Source organism: Chlamydomonas reinhardtii, chromosome 10, assembly GCF_000002595.2.
Source record: "Chlamydomonas reinhardtii strain CC-503 cw92 mt+ chromosome 10, whole genome shotgun sequence".
NCBI classification, from domain to species: Eukaryota; Viridiplantae; Chlorophyta; class Chlorophyceae; order Chlamydomonadales; family Chlamydomonadaceae; genus Chlamydomonas; species Chlamydomonas reinhardtii.
This window is the reverse complement of record NC_057013.1, coordinates 3,391,427-3,416,555: the sequence shown is the minus strand read 5'-3', so window position 1 is coordinate 3,416,555 and position 25,129 is coordinate 3,391,427. Positions and strand designations below refer to the sequence as shown.

The 25,129-nt window shown below is 63.5% G+C and overlaps 6 protein-coding genes across 6 annotated transcripts in view; 4 read left to right on the top strand and 2 right to left on the bottom strand.

The window, feature by feature from the left end:
* The first annotated feature begins 33 nt into the window (after window positions 1–33).
* On the top strand, window positions 34–7,501 carry CHLRE_10g444450v5 (uncharacterized protein). The gene is made up of 21 exons (XM_043066848.1): window positions 34–307; window positions 394–443; window positions 545–690; window positions 863–1,010; window positions 1,199–1,249; window positions 1,363–1,637; window positions 1,759–3,019; window positions 3,178–3,264; window positions 3,410–3,484; window positions 3,655–3,771; window positions 3,881–3,949; window positions 4,069–4,215; window positions 4,348–4,395; window positions 4,526–4,597; window positions 4,702–4,794; window positions 4,949–5,165; window positions 5,267–6,046; window positions 6,138–6,319; window positions 6,450–6,530; window positions 6,667–6,792; window positions 6,926–7,501. The coding sequence occupies exons 1-21, from the start codon at window positions 226–228 to the stop codon at window positions 7,166–7,168; spliced, it is 4,350 nt and encodes a 1,449-aa protein (XP_042920245.1). The 5' UTR covers window positions 34–225; the 3' UTR covers window positions 7,169–7,501.
* A 52-nt stretch (window positions 7,502–7,553) lies between these two features.
* CHLRE_10g444400v5 (uncharacterized protein) lies at window positions 7,554–12,129 on the top strand. The gene is made up of 7 exons (XM_043066847.1): window positions 7,554–8,056; window positions 8,238–8,620; window positions 8,816–8,975; window positions 9,170–9,340; window positions 9,578–9,706; window positions 9,981–10,097; window positions 10,279–12,129. Exons 1-7 carry the CDS (start codon window positions 7,811–7,813, stop codon window positions 10,960–10,962), a joined length of 1,890 nt encoding a protein of 629 aa, XP_042920244.1. The 5' UTR covers window positions 7,554–7,810; the 3' UTR covers window positions 10,963–12,129.
* Window positions 12,130–12,131: 2 nt separating this feature from the next.
* CHLRE_10g444317v5 (uncharacterized protein) lies at window positions 12,132–15,663 on the bottom strand. Its single transcript, XM_043066846.1, has 4 exons — window positions 14,932–15,663; window positions 14,245–14,717; window positions 13,813–14,142; window positions 12,132–13,694 (listed from the first exon to the last, which is right to left on the bottom strand). Exons 3-4 carry the CDS (start codon window positions 14,077–14,079, stop codon window positions 13,584–13,586), a joined length of 378 nt encoding a protein of 125 aa, XP_042920243.1. The 5' UTR covers window positions 14,080–14,142; window positions 14,245–14,717; window positions 14,932–15,663; the 3' UTR covers window positions 12,132–13,583.
* Window positions 15,664–15,763: 100 nt separating this feature from the next.
* CHLRE_10g444300v5 (uncharacterized protein) lies at window positions 15,764–17,969 on the top strand. The gene has a single exon (XM_001690276.2). The coding sequence runs from the start codon at window positions 16,004–16,006 to the stop codon at window positions 16,571–16,573; it is 570 nt and encodes a 189-aa protein (XP_001690328.2). The 5' UTR covers window positions 15,764–16,003; the 3' UTR covers window positions 16,574–17,969.
* A 2-nt stretch (window positions 17,970–17,971) lies between these two features.
* CHLRE_10g444250v5 (uncharacterized protein) lies at window positions 17,972–24,463 on the bottom strand. Its single transcript, XM_043066845.1, has 12 exons — window positions 23,732–24,463; window positions 23,454–23,526; window positions 23,139–23,257; window positions 22,825–22,896; window positions 22,441–22,523; window positions 22,097–22,130; window positions 21,829–21,901; window positions 21,597–21,664; window positions 21,274–21,390; window positions 20,786–21,028; window positions 19,066–20,613; window positions 17,972–18,818 (listed from the first exon to the last, which is right to left on the bottom strand). The coding sequence occupies exons 1-12, from the start codon at window positions 23,927–23,929 to the stop codon at window positions 18,375–18,377; spliced, it is 3,072 nt and encodes a 1,023-aa protein (XP_042920242.1). The 5' UTR covers window positions 23,930–24,463; the 3' UTR covers window positions 17,972–18,374.
* Window positions 24,464–24,633: 170 nt separating this feature from the next.
* The window catches only part of CHLRE_10g444216v5 (uncharacterized protein), a 3,636-nt gene continuing 3,140 nt past the window's right edge, over window positions 24,634–25,129 (top strand). Inside the window, exon 1 of the mRNA XM_043066844.1 lies at window positions 24,634–25,025. The gene's annotated coding sequence lies outside the window, so the exon portion shown is untranslated. The remainder of the gene's footprint in view (window positions 25,026–25,129) is intronic.

The window sequence follows — 25,129 nt, the reverse complement described above, 5'->3', positions numbered from 1 at the left end:
ACACACTTGCGGTGGACGCTTTCATGCTATCCTACTGAATTCCCTCGTAGTCGTGTTCCACAAAACCGCCCTGACCTCGAAAACGTACAAGCAGCAAGCCTGTCTCAGAGGCTTACTGCTCAAAGGTTTTGAGTTTCGTAGCAAGACCTGACTTGATTCTTAGCGAGTGAACTGCTCCTTGCGAGCACAAAGTGCATGTGGTAGCGCTCTGCCTGAGAAAGCGAAATGGAGGCTGGTGAACAGACGCCAGATGGCCAGGTCGTGCTCGATGAAGAAGTGGACCCGAATTACGAGCCGACTGAACAAGGCAAGAGCCATTCCTTGGAGTCAAAGCCAATCGGCGTGGGTGCGCTCTGCTCCGCAAACTAATCCTGCCTTCGATACTGCTTTCAGAAATCCTGGAGTATGCTCAGTGGCTGGGCATAGACCCGGAAACGGAAAAGGTGCGCATGTTGCCGGTCGTCGACGTTTCTTTCCCCTCTACTTGCCGTCGCCGGCATCGCTGCGACGTGAGCTCACCGTGCACGCCTGAATGTGCTCACAGGAGCTGTTCTGGATTGCTCGGGAGGGCCTCAAGTCCCCCCTGCCGGACGGATGGAAGCCGTGCAAAACACCTACCGGCGACATCTACTACTTCAACTTCAAGTCGGGGGAAAGCATCTGGGACCACCCCTGCGATGAGCATTACCGGTAAGAGGTTGCCGGGACTGGCAGGTGCTGGTTTTGAAGTTGGCGACGCGGTGGCTCGGTTGGGACACCTTGAACAAACAAGTTGCAGGCTGTTACTTGGTACACGCCCTGGTGTTTGCCGCATTAACACACGCCACCTGCCCCTTGCTCGATACGTGCTTGTGCTTCACAGCAAGGTGTACCAGGAGGAGAAGGCAAAGCTGCAGATAACAAAGGCGCGTGCGTCCCTGGAGTCCGGATCTCAGCGCGGCGGCCTGAAGCGTACGGGCGCGGAGACCAAAGTGCCCAGCCCGCTGGGACTCAGCAGCTCCAAGGCGTCGGTGAGCAAATCAGGGACCGGGGACTGAGAGGCCGTACAGCTCATGCAATCAAGGCGCGGGAAGGATCGTAGTCAGCAGGAGTGTATGGTTACCGTAGGTATGGAGGAATAGGTCCGGGGTGGTTTGCCTGCTCGTGTTTTGAAGCGAAACTGATAGAAACGGTGCCAACCTCTGGTTGCCCCGGACAGGATTTTGTTCGGGAGGGGCGCCAGCAGATGGAGGCGGAGGATAAGATGCAGGTGCGTGGGTAGGGATCTGAGGCGGTTTGGGTCAAATTCGCGGCTTCGCGATCCAGTAGAGCACGTCTATCGCCCCCTTGTCATTCGGGTCTTGCTCATTACTCATTCCGCAGGGCAACCTCGATGGCGGCGACGAATCGTCAAGCAGCAGTAGCAGCAATTTTGACAGCGATGATGATCGCAGCCCGCCTAAGAAGCTGGGCCAGCCGCCAAACAAGGCAGGCCAGGCGCAGGCATTGCAGCCGCAGGCACGCAGCGGCTGGGGAGACGGTGGTGCGGACAAGTCGCCGGCCTCATCTGTGGGCGGGGCCTCAGCAGGGGGCAAGCAGGATGCTAAGAAGAAGAGCGATGACGACGACATTGAGGAGCTGGTGGACTTTGATGCCAGGTGCGGTTTCGGCTCTAGGCGAAGGACAGGTCAGTGGGACCGCTACAGGAGCGGGGAACGTAGCCAGGTGTAGGGTACCTGACCACCGACCGCTGCGTTTCATACGGTACCACGTGTGCAGTGACGACGACAACCTGGACCTGCCGGATGAGGGCGGCATGAACACCTCGGGCCTCAGCGCGTCCAATCCCCTGGGCAGCAAGCCCAAGCTGGAGCGCCTTTCAATTGGCGGCAACAACAACAGCGCCAGCAGGGACCAGCCCGAGCGACTGTCACTGGGTGGGAACCCGCTGGGCGGGGCACCCAAGCTAGAGCGCTTGTCCATCGGCGGCGGCCCCGCCCTGAACCCACTGCCAGCGCCGGGGTCGGCCTCCGGGCCTGTCAAGCTTGAGCGCCTCTCACTCAACGGCCCGCCGGAGGCGGGCGGTGCCAGCCAGTTGAAACCAGAGCGCTTGTCACTCGGCGGGTCACCGGCGGACGGGGGCAGTGGCTCCAAGGCTGCGGGCTTCGTGCCGCCGCCCAGCGTGCTCTCCGGTATTAACGCCGATAGCCGCAACAACAGCATGGGTGGTGGGCCGGGCAGTGGCGTCAACAGCGCACGCGTGTCGTGGGGCGGCAACTCCAACGCCGGCAGTGGGGTGGGCAGCGCCGGCGGCGCCAAGGGGCCGGGCTCGGCGCTGCGGCGCAGCAAGAAGGTGGCGGACGAGTTCAGCGGCCTGGGGCTGGACAGTGACGAAGAACAGGATGAGGTGGATGAGGGTGATGACGAGATTGAGGAAGGTGTGGAGGAGGACATGGTAGACCCCGGCATTCGCAGCGCGGACGACCTGGGCCCCTCCGCCTCCGCCAAGCTCATCTCGCCGGGCGCCGCTGCCGCGGCGCGAAGTGGTATGGGTGCCAGCGCCGGCTCAGGAGGCCCCGACTCGGGCGGCACTCCGGTCCAGCACCACCGGCGCTATCAGAGTGACCACGACAACGAGGACCCACACCCGTCTACCCAGCGCGAGGTGACTGGCCCGGCGGCGTCCACCTCCAAGCCCAGCCCCATCGCCTTCGGCGTGCCGTCCTCCACGCCGAACTCGGGCCTGCAGCAGTCGCAGCAGCGCGAGCGGGAACGGGAGCGTGACGCCGACGAGGAGGAGGCGGAGGTGTCGCGGCGCACTGCCCCCAGCGAGGCGGAGATGCGGCGGCGCGCGGAGGAGCGGCTGGCTCAGCTGCAGGAGGCGCTGAGCAAGCAGTATGATGACGCCAAGGCGCAGCTGCAGAAGCAGGTGGACAGTGAGCTCGCGGCGGAGCGGGAACGCATGCGCGGCGAGAGCCTGGCCAAGCTGCAGGAGCAGCTCACGGACAAGTCGGTGGAGCTCGCACGGCTGGAGAAGGAGGTGAGTGCAAGGAGCGGGAACCCCAATTATGGCTGGCCGGGTTCGGGCAACGAGGCTGCTGTGTTGCGGCCAAAAGAATGGTACTGTTGTGCGGCATTGCATGTGAGTCCTACTGGGAATTGGCAAATGCACGGCATCCGCCAATTCGACGAATGCAGGTGGCCTCCAAGCGGACCGAGCTGGCGGAACTGGAGGACCGCGTGCGGCAGCAGCGCTTCAAGCTGAACTCCAACGACCGAGAGCTGGTAGGTGTGAGCGACTGAGTGGGAGGGCGGGGTGTAAGGGTGGGCGCATCACAGCATGCGATTTGATGAGCACAACTTAGCACACGTCTTATTGTCAGCAGTCACACCCGTCCCTGTCCACCGCTGTTCTGCTTGCCGCGTGCAGTCGTCCAGCGCGCACTCCGCGGCCCTGGCCGACACGGAGATGGAGCTGCGTGGCAAGCGGGCCGAGCTTTCGGAGGTGGGCCCTGCGTTTGTCCGGTGTGCTTATCAGTGCGGATCAGAAGGTATTGGGGCTTGACTGGATTTCATGCTACCGCGGCTTCGTACGGAAGTGCACCGGCTTAAGACTGGCCTGTGGTGCTCAGCTGATACCTAAGTGTGCCTACTCTGCCTAATCCGCGAGTGTAGGTGAACACCCAGTTGCTGGCTAAGACCACCGAGTTTGAGACCATCGTCAGCAGCACTGCCGGCAAGGCGGCGGAGCTGCGGGAGAAGACCGCAGCGCTAGAGCTGGCCAAGGAGCAGGTGCGCTGGCATCTGGCGGAGGATGGACTGGGGCATGTACCGATGTGTCCATGTCGTGTCTTCCTTGAGGCCCGGCCCTGACCTTGACTGTCTCTGGCCCTTGCTACAGCTGCGTGACGCGGAGTCCAGGCGTGCGGATGCCGACTCGCAGTACCAGGAGCAGCAGAGCCGCGTGCGGGTGGGTGGCGCCGCTGCATTTGCCACAGAAGCGGCCGCCTAATATCCTGGCAAAGCATTGCCAAACACAAATCCAGCATGTAACCTGGCTCGCGCTTTCCTCTCCTCCCGCGCCTGCAGTCCCTGCGCGACCAGGCTGAGCAGCTGTCTGCCGAGGTGAGCGCCACCCAGTCCACCATGCGGCGCCTGAGGGAGGACCTGACGACCAAGGAGGACGAGCTGGCGGCAGTCAACCGGCAGCTCAACTCCAAGCAGGCCGAGCTCAAGGTCAGCGGGGCAAGGGAGAGTGTAGGACAGGAAGGAAGGGGTCCGGCTGGGAGTACGTGCTCAAGTACGCTGCCTGTCCTCGGGTTTCTCGGATAGCACTGACTGTTGGTGCTGGTGCCACGCGCAATGCAGGAGATAACCTCGGAGCTATCCACATCCCGGACGGCGCTGCAGGCCAAGGTAAGGCGGGGAGCTATGTGCTGCAGCTAGCAATAGCATGGAGGAAGACTATTTTACGGCCGACGTTACACAAGTCGGTTGTAACAGTTGGAACGCTGACCTTGGCTGTGCTCATGTCCTGCCTTCGCAGGAGATCAGGGTGGTGGAGGACCTGAAGAGCGCTGCGACCTTTGAGTATGAGGGCCTGCAGAAGCAGCTCGAGGTAAAGATTAACGACTGTATCGGGACGGACTTGCGAATTGACCAGGACGTAAGGTGCACCACCTGCGCAGGTATAGGACTTACTTTGCGCTCATTTCCGCACAGGTGGCACGCGGCGCACTGGATGCCTCGCGCTCACAGCTGGCATCCGCGAACGGGGAGCTGTCGCGCACCGAGGGGCAGTGCAACAGTCTCAAGGTAGGCCCGCGCGCAATGGAACGCAGCCGCATGTGAGCACCACCGCACCACTGCAGCGCATCAGCCCTATGAACCTTGGACCGTCAAGCCAACCACATGGCAGCCTGCGTGGTGCCTAGCCAGTAAACGTATGGCTCCCTCACCGCACCCACAGGCCCAGCGCGCACAGCTGGAGGCAGACGTGGCGGCGCGCACCGCCGAGCTGGAGCAGGTGCGGTCCGCGCTGGCGGCCTCACAGGCCGAGCTGCGGGCCGTGCGGTCGGAGCTGGCGGAGCGCACGGCGGCGCTGGAGGGCGTGGCCACGCAGCTGCTGCGCCGCCAGAAGGAGCTGGCCGACACCGACAACATGTACTCCTCCGTGGCGGACCAGAGTGAGTGCGCCAGCCGGTGCTTGCAAGCCTTATGTGGCCTCTCCCGGCAGCTGCACCTGCTAACTTTGGCCTTTAAACGTTGGTGTGATACTGCTCCGCAGGCAAGGAGGTTCTGGAGCTGAAGCGCGGCCAGATGCTGCGGGCGGTGGAGGACAGCGTGGAGGCGGAGCGCCGCAGCCTGCTGGCCGCACGCATGGCGGCCATGCGGGCGGACGTGGAGGCCCAGGTGGCGAGCGAGCGGGATTTGCACCGCACCCGTGTGCAGCAACAGCAGCCCCCACCGCTGGTTGCCGTGCCCAGCACCTCCGGCTTGGGCCAGCACCCCGACCTACACGCCGCAGCCGCGGCTGCTGCGGCCGCAGCTGCCGCCGCGGCAGGCGGCAATGGCAACCTGCTCAGCATGCATGCGCATGCAGCAGCTGCGGCGGCTGCAGCCGCAGCCGGGCGTGCGCCGTCCCCGAACCCGGGGTTCAGTAACTCTCGCGCCCCGGGCATCTCTACAGACGACCTACACGCGTCCACGAATGCATGGCCCGGGCCGCTGCCCGCCCTCAGTCCCAAGCTGCCCGGCTCGATGCAGCCCGGCTTGCTGCCGCCCTCTTACCTGTCCAGCGCACAGCAGATGTACCCGCAGTCGCTCATGATGCCGCAAGAGGCGCAGCACTCGCAGCACTTGGGATCCGCCGCTGGGCAGCAGCAGGGCTACGGCGGGCAGAGCTATGGACAGAGCGGCACATCAGCGGACATCGCGGCGGCACACTTCGCCGCGGCCATGGCAGCCCAGAGCGCAGCGGCGGCAGCTCAGAGCGCACACAACAACCTGCCCGAGCTGGCGGCCATGGCGGAGAACCTGCATCGCAGCCTACAGCTGCTCGTGCCGCGTAAGTGCGTGAAGATGTGTTCTTTAGTGGCTAGCTATGTTGCTGCATTTGATGACTGAACTGTTCCTTCCTTCCGGATCCTCTCGCGCAGTGGCGGCACAAGCCAAGCAAGGGCCGGCGGGCGGTGGCATGGGGCAGCCTGCGCCCAACACGTCACCGCAGCGGATGCGCGCCTCGGCCGCCTTCGCGCCGCAGGCCTCCCAGCAGCTGCAGGGCGACTGGTCCACGCTGGGGCTACCGCAGTCAGCTGCGGAGGACCCCGTTTTATCGCGGGTAAGCTCGGGCAGGACAGGCCGGCTATGACACCGGCTATGACACCGGCAAGCGTGGGCACTACAGGCACAGGCATTAGCACACCGGCAATCATGTGCTCGGCGCTGGCGCCCCCGTATCCCCGTCGCAGGCGTGGGTGTACCTCAAGCTGCAAAAGGCGTACCTCAAGGAGCGCTCCAGCATCCTGCAGGCGGCGCGGAACGACTGGAAGGTGGGAGCGATGCAGCGGCTGTGTCTTTGCTCCCTCCGTGTACCCTGCCCCCATGCCGTCAGGCTCACTCGCTAGGCGTCTCATCTCTCACATCTCCACTGCACTGCCGCGCCGCTATGTTGTCCTATGTCCGCAGGAGGACTTGAAGGCCGCCATGTCGGCGCCCAACGGCCCCATCAGCGAGGAGCGGCTGGCCATGCTGCAGAACGTGAAACAGGGGCTGGAGGACCAGGTGCACCGCCTCAACGAGGACAGCAAGCAGGTGCGTGCGGCCTTCTCGGGATGCTGTCAGGGATTGCTCCTAGCATGCATGATTGGTACGTCCCATGCTGCCATGGTCACAGTAAGGCCGTTCAAGACGGTGTTTAACGATTTGGCCCTCCATGTACCTGCAGCTCCATCGCATGCGCGAGCAGTTGGCGTCGCTGAGCACCAAGGCCGCCAACACGGCCGCCAACAGCCCGGGCGCCCTGGCTGCGGCGGCGGCGGCGGGCCGCCGCTCCGTATCACCCGGGCGCAACATGTCGCCCACCGCGGCATCGGCATCAGGCGCCAACAACGCAGAGCTGGCACGGTCGCTGCTGCAACAGCATAGCGCATGGCTCAAGAGCTTTGCGCAGCAGCTGTCAACAGTGTAGGTTTACCAGTGGTGATTTACGGATGACGATATGGTATTAGCGTCACCTGCAAGATCAGGGACTTCACACTGCCGTGTGGACACGGACCTAGGAAGGCGTGCGGGCGACCATGGGCGCGTGGCGTGGGGTCGGCTAGGGTTGGCAGGGTGGTAGACAAGACGTCCATGTGTTGTTTATGAGAGTATCGCTATGCAACTAATGCTTGCGAATTTCGCTGGACACGCACAGTGCGGCGACATGGCCGCATGCCTGTCCGACTAGCTCCGCCAGCACCGCTTGCACTTCAATGGCTACGAATGTGATGGTGTCGATATGTAAGCACATTTTGTGGACATGGACGGGTGCAAGTCTACTTGTTTGCGAAGATCGGCAGGCTCATGCACTCGCTCTTTTCTTCCCAAGCCCCAACCAAGCTGCACTTGTGCTACATTTCGCCCACAAATCTATCGACCACCAAATCACGCTCACGCCAAGGTCCATAGACTACTGTACTTGCCTGACAGGAACCTGAGCGAGTTGGTCCGCGCATGGCTGAGTTAGTGTAGCGCTGCCGCCCGGAACGCGGGATATCGGTCACAAATAACTGGCGCGACGTGAAAGGAGTCTCCCCGTTCCTAACTAGCGAGCTTCGGTTTAGCGAAAATGGGGTCGCTCTTTTCGAAAGAGAAGAAAGACAAGGCCCCTGAGCAGCGCAAGCCTGGCTCTGCCCCGACGCGGCTAGAGGGGCTAGATGGGACGTCCCCGCCTGAGCCAGTGCCTGCTCGGCGAGCAATGACGCCCGACGCCCCCGGCCCCCGAGCAAAAGCGACCGAAGCAAGTCCCGTTGCGGTTTCTGCAGCGGCAGAATCGCCATCTCCCGCATCTACGACGTCTCCGTCGGAAGCGACGGTAGGGCTTGGCAGGCATTCGCTTAGAACGAGCCGCGGCTCGTGCCCGGACTGCAAAGAGCGAATGTGCCGCCTTACTTGATTTTGTCTTGGCAATAAGCAACCACCAAGCGGGAGTTTGCAGCGCATGCGCTTTCGCCCGTTGAAACCGTGTGTGGCACACGGCGCCATCGCCTGCGCAGAAACCTACCGTCGTGGTTGCGCAACCCTCGCGCCAAGCATCCGCGCCGGTTGAGGAGTCCGCCTCATCACCGGGAGGAAACGGGGATGTGGCCAGCCCCTCGCGGCGAGCACCCAAGAAGATCGACTATGTGGGCGCGCAGTCCGACGGCACGAAACTCGCAGCCGACCTGCCCGCGGCGGTCACAGTGCCCGATGACGCCTCCAGCTGGATCCCCTGCCTGGGCGAGAGCCTGGTGCGCAACCTGCACTCGCCGGACTGGAAGACGCGCGAGCACGCGCTGCAGGCGGTGACCCGCAACCTGGGCAACGCGCGCTGGAACGCGGAGCGGGCGCCAGAGGACATTTGGAACACAGTGTCTTCGTTGCTGGACAAGGCGCTCAAGTAAGGCCAGGACAGGGCGGGGCGGGAACTTGGCGGGGCTTCGTGAATCTTTGCGAGGCTTTGCAAGGCTGGGCCTGAGCAACCACCCACCAAGATGGGAGCTCGCCTGTTCTTGCTGGTGCCTGGTGGTGCGAAAACACACACATGCCCTCACGGCCGCCCTGACACGCGCACCTGCCTCTTACCCCACCCTAGGGACAAGGTGGCCCCGCTTTTCTACTCGGCCCTGGAGCTGCTGTCCACCCTGGTGGCCAGCTACGCGCCGCAGCTGCCCTACAGCGTGCTCACGCAGGGCCTGGAGCCCATCATGCCCACACTGCTGCACCGCGTGGGGAACAACAACAGCCGCATCCAGGTGCGCCGGGTCGCGGGCACCATATGGAATGGTCCAGCAGCAACCTGCCGGTAGAAACGGAGTGACAGGCGCTTTTCACGCACCGCACGAGGCAACCATGATTCATGCCGCTCATGGCACGCATCGCTGCACGGGTTGGCGGCATGAGGCTCACCGCCACCACCCCTTCCCCTACCTCCCCACACCCTGTGCAGGAGACATCCATCCAGGCGCTCCTGACACTGGCCAACCAGCCCACGTTAGGCCTGGCCTTCCTAGGGCCGCACGCGCTGAGCCCCATCCCCAAGAAGAGCCAACAGGGCAGCGCGGCGGCCTCGCAGATGTGCGGGCGGCTGGAGCTCATCACGTGCATGCTCAACGTGCAGGCAAGTGCAGGCCGTGGGGTGGACGAGGGAGAGGGATGCGCGCACGGGTCGAGGGCGTACACCGTACCGTACCAAAGCAGGCTCAGGGTCATTGCGCCGGTGGACGCTGGCAGATGAAGTGGGGGGACGGGGCGGACCGGGGGACGGGGCGGACCTGGCGGCTGTGTGCTGGCTCTGTGTTGGATGTCCTCTATTGTGCTTTAAACCTCACGCTGTGCACCCTGGGGTCACACACAGGTGCAGCAGCAGCTGGGTTTCGGCACGGCGGGCCGTGTGGGTCCGGGCGGGGGTGCCCCGAAGCACACCATGGCGGACGAGGAGGTGGTCAAGTTCGCGCGGCCCGCGCTGGACATGCCCGACGACAAGGTGGGCGGCCGGGCGGCTGAGGAGGGCAGCAGGGAAGGGAAGGAGGCAAGCGTACGGGCGTTGCTCGTTGCCGCTTATGGTGCAGTCGGGCGGAGCATTCTCGGGGCGTAGCACCAGACTGCAGGCCGCGCGTCCATGGACTACAGTATCGTTGGGGGCTGAGGGGAGCGTGTGTGCTGGTGAGGCACACGAGGATGGGTTCGAACGGGCTGTGCGCGCGCGTGGTTGCGGGTCGTGCTTGAGCATAGCGGTCATGCTGCTCCTCTTGGCGCAGGTGCGCACGGCGGCTGTGCGTGTGGTGGCGGAGGTGTACCGCAACCGCAAGGCCAACGGGCAGCCCTTCGAGGTGGAGAAGATGCTGGGCGCGGGCGTCAAGCCCGCGCTGCTGCAGGTGCGTGCCTGAGAGGCTGGAGGTCACGGACGGGATGGGCGTGCAGGCATGTAACAGACTGGGTTGAGGGCCTGCGGGAGTGTTTCCAGCTGGGCCTGCAACACACGCCTCAGGACATTGGGCTGACGCTGCACCCCATCTGACGCCACCCACACACGCGCACCGCATTTGCGCTGCACAGGTTCTCCATCGGCGGTTTGCGGAGGTGGATGAGGAGATCGCCACTGGCGTGGTTCCGGGCACCGCACGCGCCGGCAACGCCGCGGAGGAGGTGCCTGTGGGCCCCGGCATCACCATCAAGGCGCCCGGGTCTGCCGGCGCCAAGGGCGCACTGCCCCCCATCAGCGGCCGCTTCGGCGCGCTGCCCTCGCTCACCGTGGTCGGCAGCCGCGGCGGGAGCCGCCCCGACGTGGGCGCGCCGCCCGGCTCCGCCGGCGACCCCTTCGGCAAGCCGCCGCGCACGCCCGTCACGCCCGGCGGCTCCACGCCGCCGCGCGGCCGCACGCCGCCGCGTGGCAGCCGCCTCAACACCGCGAACGGCAGCGACGGCGGCGCTCGCGCGGCGTCGCCCATGCGCGTGGGCTCGCCGGCGCGGGGGCCGCGCGGCGAGCCGCCGCTGCCGGGCACGCTGCCTGACCCGGAGGGCGGCGCAGACGTGATGATGATCCACTCGGGTGCCTCCACCCCGGCGCGCGGCAACAGCAGCCAGAGCGTGCGCGGCAGCAACAGCAGCCAGGGGGTGCGGGCCAGCACCAAGGCCGACTCGCTCAAGGCGCGCGGCAAGGGCAGCGGCAATGCGCTGGACGATGCGGAGGAGCAGCTGATTGAGTACATCCTGAACGACGAGGCGCGGGCGGCGTTATAAGTGGTGGCGGCAGCGGCGGCGGTGGTGGTGGTGGTGGTAAAGCGGCGGGCAAGCGCTGACGGAGCCAGACTGTGGCAGTGCAGCAAAGTCGGTGCTCGGGAGGGGTGAGGGCGGCAGACAGAGGCCAGGGCTCAGGTGCAGGCGGTATGTTTGGCGAGCCCGGGGCCTGGCGTGCCTGCTGGCACGCTGTGGCGTGCGTGCATGAGGATGGACTACTTAGCTAGGAACTGGATGCGGGCGCATGGCATGCGTTCGAATGAGCATTGGCGATTCGGGCGCGACCCGTTGCAGCGCCATCCGGCAGTCGGCACTGATAGATATAGGACTGCTGGATGGGTGCTGGGTGTAACGGGCGTGCGGACGGGGCGCAAGCGGGGGAGCCATGCACGACGGTGATGCGGTAGCGGTGTGGCGGTAGCGCCATGAATACGGCGATACACACCTAGGTTGCTTAATGGCAGCCAGTTGCTGCCAGCGCCTTAGGGCGTGAAGCGCGTGTCCAGTGCCATATGCGTAAGGGCGGCATCGTGCCATTTTGGGGCGCGCGGGTGTGATGGTCTTGTGCGTGTCAATTTTCATGTGCGTGGGGCGTGCAGCCGTGAGAATGCCAACAGGCGTACTCCTGAGCTAGCACCTAGAGCTTCCCCCGGATGCATTCGTAGACTGGCAGTGGACTTGCGGGACCTAGATGTGGGCTGACTCTGTACTTGGTGACTTCGGTGAGAGCGTAGGTTTAGCGCAGGAAACTACAGGAATAGCAAGGAAGTGTGAAGGAAGAGCGCCGGACTGCGTGCCATAAGTCTTGACGTGAACAATTGGCCATGACGCGGGATCATTAATTGCAGGTTGGGGCGATACGAAAGCAGGAGCCGACGCGGTGTTGGGGCAGCCCTGAAGATGGGCTCACACACAGTGGCTGCCGGCAAGTGTAGCCTGTGGGCGGCACGTGCGAGACTGTGCCGCATAGAAGTTCGAGCATTGGGCGGTTATTTGAAGGGTTCTGCAAGGTTGGTTGGGTGTAGTATGCAGGTGCAGTGTTGAGAGGAACTACCTAGGTGATGCCGAGAGTTTGGCCCCTGTTGTAATGGCCTGATGAGTGGAACATGAAGTCTTGAACAGGCATATGGTGTCACGACCTGTGCAGCTTGCAAAGGTTTCGTCAACCTGACGGCCACTGTCCCACCACGCGGCATGCACGCACGTTGGGGCATGACAATGGCGAGAGCGTGAGCCACTAAGCCCTTGCCACGGAACGCATCTCAGCAAGAATGCAGCAAGAGCAACTAGGCTTGATCACCATTCTTGGACTCTTCCTATAGATAGAGCTGCGGGCCCATCGTCGCCTCACCTATCATGCACACATCTCTGGATACCACGTGCCTCTGGAGTAGTGCCACCATATGCCATAGCGTGCCAAACAATGCCTCACCTCGTGGCACCGCCAATGGCCAGCCTAGTGCAATACAGCACGACCAGTCTATCGATAGAGTCACTTCACATCACCGCGCAGCCGCTCCCACAGCCGGGGCACGTGGGGTCACCGCAGCGCCCCGGTGGCGGCGGCGAGTCAGGCGGCGGCATCAGCGTCCGGATGCTGCCCTGCTGCCGGCCAGTGCCACCCAAGCTGCAGTCCTGGCTTCCTGCTACAGCCGCTGCTGCCAGTGCTGCGGCGGGCACTGTTCCCGGGGGACCAGCAGTGTTGCCGCTGCTGCCAGCGCCTGGCGCGCCCTCCCCGCGCCCAACCCGACCCGACCCGACGTAGCCTGCTGCTGCGGCAGTGGCAGTAGCTGGAGGCAGTGGGCATGCCGGCGCCAGCGCGTGCGCCTGCTGCTCCACCCGCTGCTGGTGCCGCTGCCGCTGCTGCTGCCTCAGCTCCGCCAGCTGCTGCAGGGCCAGGCAGCTAGCGGCCAGGCAGGCGTCCAGACCCACCTCCAACACCTGGTGCAGTGGGGGCGGTGAGGAGGGAGTATGGGTGGAGCGGACTGGCGAAGGACACGCATCAAGTAGGGGCCATCGGGGCCTGCTGCTATCAGGGTTCCGTCCACCCTGCCACCGCCCATGCCACCATGCCCCTAGCTTCCGATTACTACTTGAGTCCGTGTGGGCCTCTCTCGCTCCCCCCTAGATTGGGCCGGCATCTACCCCCCCCCCCCCACACACACATACATACACATACACACACATACACAAACGCCACCGACCTGGACCCGGTGCAGCAGGCTGCCCTCAGCCACCACCCCCCGACCCGCCGCCCCCGCCGCGCCCGCCGCAATAGAATTTCAGGTACAGACACGCCTTTTCAGCATCATTGGCACACGTAACAGCTTTACAGGCTGACTACGTATACGTACCAAAGGCCTTTTAGCGTGCTTCAAGGCTGCTCTAATGTGTTCTACAGGTGTCAGCATCTGGCACCAATTCACACAAGTACATGCGCACAGGTACCTGCCACGCCTTTCCAGCATCATGGGCGCATGTATTGCAGAAAGGGATCTCACAGGCCTGCGCAGCGGTCACATTTAGCACTCGTACTGCTGCATGCATCCGATCCGACGTGCCCAACGCCCCCTTCGCATTGGGGTCGAGTGGGGTCGCTAGGAGCAGTGGTGGCGGTGGGGGGCTCAAGGGCCGATGGGGTCGCTGGGAGCGGTGGGGGCGGTGGGGTCTGGTGGGGTCGCTAGGAGCGGCGGGGGCGGTAGGCGCAGTGGGGTCGCTGGGGGCGATGCGGGCGCCTGGGCAATGGTGAGGATACGGTACATGCGGCGCGCGATGGTGTCCTCAACAGCAACTGGCTTATAGATTTATTCTAACCCCCTTGCTGTGCCCCTTCCCGCTGCATGTCTGGCCCACCCTCACAGCCCCGCTCTGATGAACGGCACACCCGACGGCGTCTCGCACCACCTCCCGGGTGCGCCCGGCGCGGCCGCGGGTGTGGCTGCAGCGCCGGGCGGTGGCGGGGGCAGTGGCGGCGTGCCGGCCGAGGTGCTGGAGCGGTGGGCGGAGGCGTACGGGCAGCTGGTGGAGAACGCGGCGGAGCTGGGCGTGCCCAGGAGGTGTGTGGACTTCCTCAGCGTGCAGGCAGGGCGGCGTGCAATCCACGCACTGGCTTGACAGCATGGCAATGGCAGCCCCCCACACCGCCCGCTGCGCGATGACGTCCCGGGCGCCGCCGCCAGGGCCCTGTGAGGCAAGAGAGCCACGTAGGCGTAAGGAGATAGCATTCCAACATGCATGCAGGTTTGAGCGACTCCCGTCAGCACACACCTCGTCCCAACCACCCACCGGCTCCAGGTGAAACAGCACGCTCTTGACCGCCACGCCCAGCCCGCGCCACACGCCGCGGTACGCTTGCTGCTGCCGGCATGACCCACTGCTGTGCCGGCGGTCCCAGGGAAGTCCCCGGAGCCAGTAGCGGCAGCAGACACCGCTGCGGAGCCGCCAGCAGCTGCTGCCGGGCTATCGGTAGCAGCCTGCCGCTGCTGGCGCCAGCTCAGCATCATGCCCCGTCACTTGCCCTTTTTGGCTTCCAACGCCAGGAACGAAGCCGTGGCGTTCGCCGTCGAGCCTCCGCCGCTCTCTGCCGCTTTGAGGATGCTGCTGAGAGACGCGCCTCCCGTGGACAGCCCAACCTCTGCCGCGACCCTCGCCAGCGACCCGGTCCGCGGATCATCGGGCGGGCTGCCATCGCCAAGACGCGGGCGTGATGGAAAAGGCTTCTGTGACCCTGTTGCTGCTCCGCGTGCTCCGTCAGGCGTCTCATGACCGCGCGTGTGACACGGCAGACTCCGTCTGTAGCTCTATCACTCTGCCGGCTCACCTACTTAGCCCCGGCGCCGCTTGCCCCGCTGCCCCCGCCTTACCCCGTAGACCCCACCGCCCAACCCGCCAAGCCGCAAATAGCCATCTGCATGCGCTCCGAGTTCGCCACGTTGCTGGAGGTGGCGCTGGCGCTGCGGCACATGCACTCGCTGCACGTGGTGCACCGCGACGTGAGTGGTGCGGCTGATTGAAGCTGAAGACCCCTCGTGACACTGAGGGATGTTCGCAGTTGCTTGCCGGGCCCGTTGTTGACCGCGGTCAGAGCTATTGTCATTGTTATTCAGCGCTATATGTGTATTATGAGCTGTCAGCTTGGGGTCGCGTGGTGCGGAGGACGCAAATTAGTAGTCGGCGCGACTGTGAAAGCGAGCTCCTAGCTCGAAGATAAGAGCTGTAAGCGTGTGGCCCAAAGCACATATAAGTACCGCGGGAGAGGCGAGCTGTGAGCTCGGCGCCCGTCGCGCTTTGGGGTGCGATTGGCAGTGGACGTTGCAGCACCAACTGATCTCAGCTCTTGTGCTTGATGGAGCTCCCAGCTCGGGAACGATGAGGAGCATTGCCAGGGGGGCGCGACCTGTCCGCAAACTTTCGCAAATTCCAACCGCCTTTTCCATCTTAAAGCTGATTACAAAGCTGATTAACACAATTATCAGTAAGGACCTTAAGGCTACCAACTTGCATGTCTCCTTGCAACAGGGTTGGCCCTGGCTTGCACGACTCGTAATATGCTCCCCAAGGACCTTACGCTTTCCATGGCCTGATTGTTGCACAAATTAAGGCTGCAAACTCACCCAGAGCGCGAATCATTGGTACCTCAGCTGTTCAGCGACCTTTCAACTTACCTGCTTCCGGGCATCCTTTTTGGCGATTTGTTATTGCTGTAGTTAATACTCGCAATACATATTATTAGGCTAGTGATAGAATAGCGTCAGCGAGCGAGCAATACGCTTAGTCGCTCCCTCACTAAAGCGCGAGATAGCATGAGATAGCGCCGGCTGATTTTGATTGAATCTCCAAGCAAATAATATTGTTGAGATTTTATATTGGGCCTTCAGGTGCCAGTGGCAGTTCAACAGAAACTTATGCATGGGGCCCATCGCCCTCGTTCCGGGGGAGTCATTAGCTGGCTGGTCGCGGGCCTCCTAAATGCTCCTGAAGACGCGCTACTGCACTCTTTTAGTAAGCGACAAGTGTATTTACAGATAGCCATACAGATGTGCTGATGTGGCTACACTGGAAGACTGGATTGGCGAGTTTTCGTGGGCCGCGTCCTGCGCAGTCGGCTGTTCAGCCTGCTCCTGAGCCTGCTCCGCAGCCTCCTCAGCCCGGCGTCGCGCAAGTCTTTCAAGGCGCTTTCGTTGCTGTGGGCACTTTTGGACTCGCCTACGAGGTCGCCTACCACGTCACCAATCGCGCGGCCGAATTAAAGCTCAAAGCGGAGGTTCAGGCCATCAGGCATAGCGCTGATATTTATCGCGTGCGCGCGGACGCCAGCATCCAGGCCGCGCAGCAGAGGGCTGCCATTTATCGCGAGCACGCGGACGCCAGCATCCAGGCCGCGCAGCAGAGCGCTGCCATTTATCGCGTGCGCGCGGACGCCAGCATCCAGGCCGCGCAGCAGAGCGCTGCCATTGATCGCGTGCGCGCTGAGCAGGCCAAGAGTCCGGTGGACATCGTCTTCCATGCAGATAACCAGGCCTACCGCGACAGCCTGCAGAAGGACGCTGAGAAGAAGAAGGACGTGGACGTGAAGAAGGACGTGGACGTGGATGCCGATAAGAAGGAGCCGTAAGGTACCGGGCGTGGGGAGGGCAGGGGCAGGGACGGGGATCAGGGGCAGCTGATCCCCGTCCCTGCCCCTGCCCTCCCCGCGCCCGGTACCTTACGGCTCCTTCTTATCGGCACAGGGTTTCCGGGCTCTGGAGAACCGAGAGTGGAAAGGGTCTTGGGGGTTGCCGAGGCAGGCTCATAGTATGCTGCTAGAAGCATGGGCCGGCAAGGGAGTGTATGTAGTTGCTGTCATCTGACGGCTGCCTGGGTTTCCAGACCAAGAACGGAAAGGGTCTTGGGGGATGTCGGGGGGAACATCGACACAGGTTGCATGGGGCTTTCGGGCCCAGGAGACATTGGCAGGAAATGCTTGAGTGCTGGCATGCGTTCGAATGAGCATTGGCGATTCGGGCGCGACCCGTTGCAGCGCCATCCGGCAGTCGGCACTGATAGATACAGGACCGCTCGATGGGTGCTGGGTGTAACGGGCGTGCGGACGGGGCGCAGGCGGGGGAGCCATGCACGACGGTGATGCGGTAGCGGTGTGGCGGTAGCGCCATGAATACGGCGATACACACCTACGTTGCTTAATGGCAGCCAGTTGCTGCCAGCGCCTTAGGGCGTGAAGCGCGTGTCCAGTGCCATATGCGTAAGGGCGGCATCGTGCCATTTTGGGGCGCGCGGGTGTGATGGTCTTGTGTGTGTCAATTTTCATGTGCGTGGGGCGTGCAGCCGTGAGAATGCCAACAGGCACACTCCTGAGCTAGCACCTAGAGCTTCCCCCGGATGCATCCGTAGACTGTCAGTGGACTTGTGGGACCTAGATGTGGGCTGACTCTGTACTTGGTGACTTAGGTGAGAGCGTAGGTTTAGCGCAGGAAACTACGGGAATAGCTACGTGGCGGTGGGGCTGTGGCGGGCTTCGGCTTGGCTTCGACTCATGTGCGTAACACTAAGAAGGTCGGCAGCCAACCAGGGGGCGGGTGTTGTTTCTCTGGGTCGCAGATGGCCCTTCGCGGCGTGGGTACGGCGTGCCCCCGCTTGTCGGGCTGTCCCTTCAATTGTAATCCGCATCCAATAGCAAGGAAGTGTGAAGGAAGAGCGCCGGACTGCGTGCCATAAGTCTTGACGTGAACAATTGGCCATGACGCGAGGGATCATTAATTGCAGGTTGGGGCGATACGAAAGCAGGAGCCGACGCGGTGATGGGGCAGCCCTGAAGATGGGCTCACACACAGTGGCTGCCGGCAAGTGTTGCCCGTGGGCGGCACGTGCGAGATTGTGCCGCATAGAACTTCGAGCATTGGGCGGTTGTTTAAGGGGTTCTGCAAGGTTGGTTGGGTGTAGTCTGCAGGTGCAGTGGTGGAACTAACTAGGTGATGCCGAGAGTTTGGCTCCTGTTGTAATGGCCTGATGAGTGGAACTTGAAGTCTTGAACAGGCATATGGTGTCACGACCTGTGCAGCTTGCAAAGGTTTCGTCAACCTGACGGCCACTGTCCCACCACGCGGCATGCACGCACGTTGGGGCATGACAATGGCGAGAGCGTGAGCCACTAAGCCCTTGCCACGGAACAACGCATCTCAGCAAGAATGCATCATGAGCAACTAGGCTTGATCACCATTCTTGGACTCTTCCTATAGATAGAGCTGCGGGCCCATCGTCGCCTCACCTACCGTATCATGCACACATCTCTGGATACCACGTGCCTCTGGAGTAGTGCCACCATATGCCATAGCGTGCCAAACAATGCCTCACCTCGTGGCACCGCCAATGGCCAGCCTAGTGCAATACAGCACGACCAGTCTATCGATAGAGTCACTTCACATCACCGCGCAGCCGCTCCCACAGCCGGGGCACGTGGGGTCACCGCAGCGCCCCGGTGGCGGCGGCGAGTCAGGCGGCGGCATCAGCGTCCGGATGCTGCCCTGCTGCCGGCCAGTGCCACCCAAGCTGCAGTCCTGGCTTCCTGCTACAGCCGCTGCTGCCAGTGCTGCGGCGGGCAATGGTGCCGGGGGACCAGCAGTGTTGCCGCTGCTGCCAGCGCCTGGCGCGCCCTCTCTGCACCAGACCCTGCCTGACCCGACGTAGCCTGCTGCTGCGGCAGTGGCAGTAGCTGGAGGCAGTGGGCATGCCGGCGCCAGTGCGTGCGCCTGCTGCTCCACCTGCTGCTGGTGCCGCTGCCGCTGCTGCTGCCTGAGCTCCGCCAGCTGCTGCAGGGCCAGGCAGCTAGCGGCCAGGCAGGCGTCCAGACCCACCTCCAACACCTGGTGCAGGGGGCCGGTGAGGAGGGAGTATGGGTGGAGCGGACTGGCGAAGGACACGCATCAAGCAGGGGCCATCGGGGCCTGCTGCTATCAGGGTTCCGTCCACCCTTCCACCGCCCATGCCACCATGCCCCTAGCTTCCGATTACAACTATGGTCAGTGGTGGGCCTCTCTCGCTCCCCCCTAGCTTGGGCTAGCATCTACACCCCCCCACACACACACACACATATACACACACGCCACCGACCTGGACCCGGTGCAGCAGGCTGCCCTCAGCCACCAACCCCCGACCCGCCGCCCCCGCCGCGCCCGCTGCAGCCGCATCCGGCCCTGACGCCGCCGCGGCGGCGGGCTGCGGCTCCTCGGGCGGTGCGGTGTGCCGCCGGCCCACCCCGTGTGGCTGCAGCAGCGGCATCTGATAGGAATGGGGTAGCGTCAGCAGAGGCGGCGGCGGCGGCAGGGATGCGGCTATGGGTGCAGCAGCATGGCCCGGGGCTGCCGCTGCCACCGCCGCCGCCATCAGCTGTTGCACCCTAACTACCCTGTGCATCAGCGCCCGACTGCTGCTGCCGCCACTGCTGTAGCTACTGGCTGTGCTCCCGTCGTTGCTGCCGCCACTCATGCTGCTGCCACCGGCGCCGCCAGTCTGCGACGCAGACCTGCCGCCCAGTGCGTCATGCGGCTCTGTCATGTGCGCACGCCCCGCTGCTCCTGTCTGCACCGCAGGTACTGCTGCTGCGGGTGCTGCTGCTGCGGGTGTTGCTGCTGGCAGGGAGGCGGCACTGCTGGAGCTCAGGGCCGCAGTGGGTGCGGGACTGGCCGTTGCGGTGGTGGCGGCCGTGGTCGTGGTGGGCGCACGGAGGGGCAGGGTGCCCGCGGGGGAGCACGGCGCTGTGTCGGCCGCCGCAGAAGCCCCGCAAGCGCCGTGGGCAGAGATGAGCTCACCAGCTGCGGCAGCCGGCATGGGTGTGATGTCAGCAGACACAGCGGGCCCGTCTCCCGGTGACGCACGCAGCGCCGTGAGATGCAACAGACCCTTCGGCGCCTCCTCCGCCGCCTGTGACGCCGCCGGCGTTGCGTGCTGCTGCGTCCGCCGCATGCCTGCCCACCCGCCGGCCTCCTGGTCAGCGCCCTCACTCACGGTACCGCCCTCATCCACATCCCCGCCCTCCTCCACCTCGCCACCGGCTTGCCAGATCCGCTGCTGACCATGCGTTTGTTGTTGTTGCTGTTGCTGTTGCTGTTGCGGGTGCCTGTGGTGCTTCTGCCCGTGCTGGTGGCCGCCGTGGCCGTGGCCGTGGTGGCCGTGGTGGCGGCTGTGGCGGCGGTGCCGCGACGAGCGGTACGACCCCCCACCCCCAAGCCCACTACCTCCAAGCCCCCCAACCCCACTGCGCAGCTCTTCCAGGTCAGCCCAGCTGCGGACAGGTCCCTGCCCGCCGTCCAGACAGCCCTCCTGCCCTGCTGGCTCAGACTCCGATGCCGACGCCGGCCCCTCCCCCCCGGCCTCCTCCTGCTGGCGCAGCGGTCGCAGGGGCAGGCCGTCCGCTGCGCCAGCGCCTGTGAGTGCTGGCACCGGCAGCCGCAGTGGCGCCGACGTCCTGAGGCCGTCCACAGCTGCGGCAGTGGCTACCGGCTCCGCAGCCGGCAACGGCACGGGTGCAGCGAGTTCCGGCTGAGGCAGAGTCTCAGGGTGAGTCTGAGGCTGAGGAGTAGCAGCGGCAGCAGCTGGTGGTGGTGGTGGTGGTGGCGGCAGTCCGGCCTTGAGCTGTTGCAAGTCCAGGCCCAGCCGCTCCTGCATGCAAGTGTCACAGCAGTGGCATTTGTATACCGTGCGTAGCGATGGCACAGCAACGTATCGGCAGCGCAGGACGTAGGTTAAACTCCTCATACATCATCAACAAACCCCTAAATTATAGAGGATCATGTCTGCCCATGAGCAAGCGCTGCAATGAGCTGCTGCTCACATAGAGCATCAGGTCGCGCCACGGCCCCTCATTGCCCTCCAGCTGTCGGGCGGCCTCCTCCAGCCGCGCCGCCGCCGCCGCCTCCTCCCCGACCACACCGCCGCTGCTGTGGCGGCGCCAGTGGTGGTGCTGGTGCTCCGCCGCTGCTGCCGCCGCCGCCGCGCCCTCCCTCACGAACAGGGGCAGGAGGTTGTCGGGCTCAATCCACTGCTCCAGTGCGGACAGGTAGTTGGGGCCCAGGATCTGTATGCATGGGGGCGGAGGTGGGATGAGCAAGATGATTAACAACACGCCCTTGCGCAACAAGTAGGCTTGGAGCTGTCTGTGAATCACATCAGGGGGATTACACGACTAGGTGACCTATGACAAGTGCAGTGTGGGGGCTACATCACACGCCGTTGCGGTAAGTGACGGGCGGGTGGACGTGCACACAGCCGCCTTGATTCCTCCGCCGCCTTAGTTCCTCCGGGCCCCGCGCCCGCACGCGCCTGTATCTTGCTCTGTGTGCGTGGCTCCAGGAAGCGCCGCACCATGCCCCACACCAGTCGGAACACGGGCGGCGCGTTGACGACAGCCACATGCGCAAGCATCTCCGGGTAGTGGTCCTGTGGGGTGTGCGTGCTCGTGGGTAGGTGCAAGGAGGAGTGTATGCGTGTGTGATGGCATGCAGGGGGCTAGCAGGCACAGCGCAGCGCTATTCATGTATATACCGAACTTGTGAGCGATGCAAAGCGATGGCGTTACGGGCGAACTAACGGCTTTTTTGCTGTGGCGCGGATGCATGCTGCGTCACGGCCGGTCCTCCACCCACCTGGTCGGTCTTGGTCACCCGCTGGAAGAACCGCAGTGTGTCCGACGTCAGCTGACTCAGACGCAGGCCTGCCAGGGCCCCAGGGTCACAACGGGCTTCTATGAGTGACAACCACCCCGTGTCAGCCTGCTGTGCGCACCCACCCAGTAGTCCCCGCCCCCCTGCATTTCCCCACCCTGCACCCGCCACCCCTGCATCTCCCCGCCTGCAACCCCCCCTGCATGGCACTCGCCCTTGACGTCCACGATGTTGAATATGGTGTCCACGTGCCGCCCCGCCAGCCGCGAGCACAGCGGCAGAATCACCTGCAGCAGGTGGCGGCGGCGCGGCGGCGCGGCGGGGTGGCTGGGTGGCGGGATGGTGGCGAGGCGCCGACCGGATGTGTGTGGCCTGCCGAGTGGCCTCCCAAGTGGTAAACCTGGGGTTGCAACCCCGCCGTGATGCTGCGTATCCTAGTTTGTGCGCCAACCCAATCCTGCTTCCCCCGCCCGCACACCTACCTTGCAGACGTACTCGTGCTCATGGACCATGAACCTGTGCGAGGCAGCGGCAGCGGCAGCACGACAGCGCCCATACATACACCGTGTGGGTATCAGGCTAAGGCCAAAAGACCTGTAGTTAGATGCCGCCGTGCCGGTACTCCGCGCTGACCACGGCCCGCCACAAGATAGGTCTATAGGTGCACGGGCAGGAGCCTAAACCCGTAGGTAGATTCACCACCCCGCGCTGCGCCCGCACCACTGCCCCGCCCCACCTGCAGCCAGTTCGAACCCAATGATGATGGGACCTGCTCGTGCGGCTCCATTGGGCATATGCCCCCCCCCCCCCCCGACCGCACCCGCACCTGAACATTCGCTCCTCAGTGGCTATGCGCCTGAGTGCGCCCAGGTCCGCCGAGCCCAGCAGCTGCACGTACACCGGCCGGCCCTGCCGCGTGTGTGCGTGCGTGCGTGCGAGGAGGATGTGTGGTGCCGTGTGTGGTGTATGCGCCTAAGAAGTCTACTTGGCGTTGCTACCGGCAGCCCCAGGGAAGCTGGCGGTAACCCTGCTGGTGGGCGGCAGCCACTGCCACATTTCACCTCCCCTCACCGCACCGCACCGCACCTCACCGCACCTCCCCTCACCGCACCGCACCTCCCCTCCCCTCCCCTCACCGCACCTCCCCTCACCGCACCGCACCTCCCCTCCCCTCACCGCACCGCACCGCACCGCACCGCACCGCAACCACCTGCCGGTCGGTGTGGTAGTAGCCCTGAGGCGCGTGCCGCAGGAACTCTCCACGCTCCGGGAATGAGAAGTCCTACAGGCAGCGGCGGCGGCAGCGGCCGAAGTCACATGCCTAACTTGTGTGCGTGTGTCCATGTGAATTCGATTCTGCTGTGAATGAACGTGTTATGTTGTTTGGCGGGCTCCTGATGAGGAGACACTCCGGTACACCACGTGTGATGTCACCTTGACGGCCGAGTTATTAGCAGCTGAGCACACACCTTCTCCACCACCACCGGTCGCCCGCTGCCACCAGCCACCCACCCGCCCCCCTACCTGCAGCACTCTGTCCACGTCATTGGCCTGCCGCCACTCCAGGTGCGCCCGCCACATGTCCACAGCCCGGGCCGTGTGGTAGGAGCGGGCGCGCAGGAAGCGGCGGAGCGTGAAGAAGTCTGTCGTCCCCAGGGGGGCGGCAGGGGCACAAACGCCGCACTGTGTCACTCACCATTCTTGCAGTCAGAAGGCAAGGCAAGGGACCAGCACCCCCTCAGCCAGCCCATGAGCACGTGTGTTCACCGGACGGAGGCCTGCGCCCTCAACACGCACCAGCATCTCTGACTACCTCCCAACCACTCCCCATCCACACACCGTGTCGCTGTGGGTCCCACAGCCGCGGGTCAATGTCCACCAGTTGCCGCCGGAAACTCTCCACAGCCGCCTCCTGTCACTCACAAGGTGGGGCGGATATGTGGTGTTCGGGTTTGAAAGAGGGCATGTTGCGGGACGTGCCAAGGGTGCGGACAGGATGACGACGGGCCCAGGCGGGGGAAGCAACGAAGCGCTGCTCACACAGGCAGCCATCACGACCGGGTACCAGCTTCTGACGAAAAATCCGGTATCGTGCCCGTTACGCCTTTCGCACGCACCTGCTGGTTTGGCGTGAGGCCCCACTCATCTGCGCCGGGCTCGATGTCATAGTCGCGTCGCCCCGCAAAACGCAGTGGCGGCTGTGTCAGCGAGTCCGATGGAGCATTTAGACCAGCTTTCGCGCCTGCGCCATGGTGGCCATTGTGGGGCGGCCCTTGCGGCGCGGCGGCCTTGTCGTGGCGGAAGCGCGCAAACATCGGACCCGAGGGTCGGCCAGCTCTGACAGCTAGGGTGCTCCTGGAAGCTCAGGCTGCGTCTCTACAGCTCGTGAGTATTTGCATGGTTGCTATTTTCTAGTTGTAGCAAGCTGATTATTGGTAGGGGCAGGAAACCGTGTGCACCAGGGCATGCGTCTGCCGAAAGCAAGGGCCGTGTCCAGAAAGAAGTGGAATACTCATCCTGTATTATATCCTTGGTAGCTTTTCTTCTTTGGGCGGCTTGTTGGTTTGACCACTGGCCACCTGATGCAAATGATAAGGGTCTGGACGGAAGAGTGCATCCATTCTCAATGCAGTTCATTCGAGCTTCCATATATACACTAAACGTTACTGTAAGCTCAAGCCGGCAAATTTAAAAGCCTGCTGCGAGGACGGACTTCGCGCCTCCCTCGATTGACCCAATGGTAAATGATAATGGCTAAACTCGCCTCGTGGTATGGCGTAATGGTCATTACCGTCAAGACATGCACCTATCGACGTTAGTGAACTTTGACCATGCTCGCGCTCGGCATCCTGTGCCTAATCGCAATTCGGTTGCCATGTGCAATGGGAGAATCAGTGGATTTCAACCTTCCTAAGGGGTATGACGTCACGCAAGACTGGACGCAAAGCATCACGGCATCCGGTACCAAGTACGTTCAGGTTTACGATGCAACCAGCGGTGTTTGTTGGATGGCGGAGTCCGCACGAAAGCCAAGCAGTGTTCGGAGCAGGCCTCGTCGTTAGCCCAGCTATCTACATATGCCATGGAAAGTGTGACGCACCCGGTGCGTTTGCGCTACAGCGCGATTCAGCTCGAACCAACTAGCATGATCGATTGGTCGCAGCTTCCTGTATACGTGATCTTCTTTCCAGGCCGCGAGAGCGAGTGCAGCGTATGAACAAAGCCGGTAACTGCGCTTTCTTGGCTTCCTCGAGAATGTGCGCAGCTATAACTTACAGTGCGATGTATTAGCGACACAGTCTGGCCTGCCAGAGCGCGCACTTGCAAGAATTTCAGAGCGCGCTCGTTCCGATCGGCTGGGATGAAAGCTTACAAGATATGTGCGAGCAGCTGTATCTGTTGATATAATCGGTGAGCAAAGTCATGCACAATAACGATGTGCTGTGAACTTTTAGCACGCTCGGCGACCCAGCTCGGCGAACCCCCTCCTCGCTGGCGGGGGGAGGGAAACCCTC

Excerpts from the sequence above, each read along its gene's own strand:
- CHLRE_10g444450v5 (XM_043066848.1), top strand. The coding sequence starts at position 226 with ATGGAGGCTGGTGAACAGACGCCAGATGGCCAGGTCGTGCTCGATGAA. Across the intron at positions 3,950-4,068 it reads AGCAGCAGAGCCGCGTGCGG|TCCCTGCGCGACCAGGCTGA; the intron begins GTGGGTGGCGCC and ends CCGCGCCTGCAG. Across the intron at positions 6,793-6,925 it reads TCAACGAGGACAGCAAGCAG|CTCCATCGCATGCGCGAGCA; the intron begins GTGCGTGCGGCC and ends ATGTACCTGCAG.
- CHLRE_10g444400v5 (XM_043066847.1), top strand. The coding sequence starts at position 7,811 with ATGGGGTCGCTCTTTTCGAAAGAGAAGAAAGACAAGGCCCCTGAGCAG. Across the intron at positions 9,341-9,577 it reads CGTGCATGCTCAACGTGCAG|GTGCAGCAGCAGCTGGGTTT; the intron begins GCAAGTGCAGGC and ends GGTCACACACAG. Across the intron at positions 10,098-10,278 it reads TCAAGCCCGCGCTGCTGCAG|GTTCTCCATCGGCGGTTTGC; the intron begins GTGCGTGCCTGA and ends TGCGCTGCACAG.
- CHLRE_10g444317v5 (XM_043066846.1), bottom strand. The coding sequence starts at position 14,079 with ATGCTGTCAAGCCAGTGCGTGGATTGCACGCCGCCCTGCCTGCACGCT. Across the intron at positions 13,695-13,812 it reads ATCAGAGCGGGGCTGTGAGG|GCGCCCGCATCGCCCCCAGC; the intron begins GTGGGCCAGACA and ends ACCATTGCCCAG.
- CHLRE_10g444300v5 (XM_001690276.2), top strand. The coding sequence starts at position 16,004 with ATGTGGCTACACTGGAAGACTGGATTGGCGAGTTTTCGTGGGCCGCGT.
- CHLRE_10g444250v5 (XM_043066845.1), bottom strand. The coding sequence starts at position 23,929 with ATGTTTGCGCGCTTCCGCCACGACAAGGCCGCCGCGCCGCAAGGGCCG. Across the intron at positions 23,527-23,731 it reads GCCTCACGCCAAACCAGCAG|GAGGCGGCTGTGGAGAGTTT; the intron begins GTGCGTGCGAAA and ends TGTGAGTGACAG. Across the intron at positions 22,131-22,440 it reads ACTGAGGAGCGAATGTTCAG|GTTCATGGTCCATGAGCACG; the intron begins GTGCGGGTGCGG and ends TGCCTCGCACAG.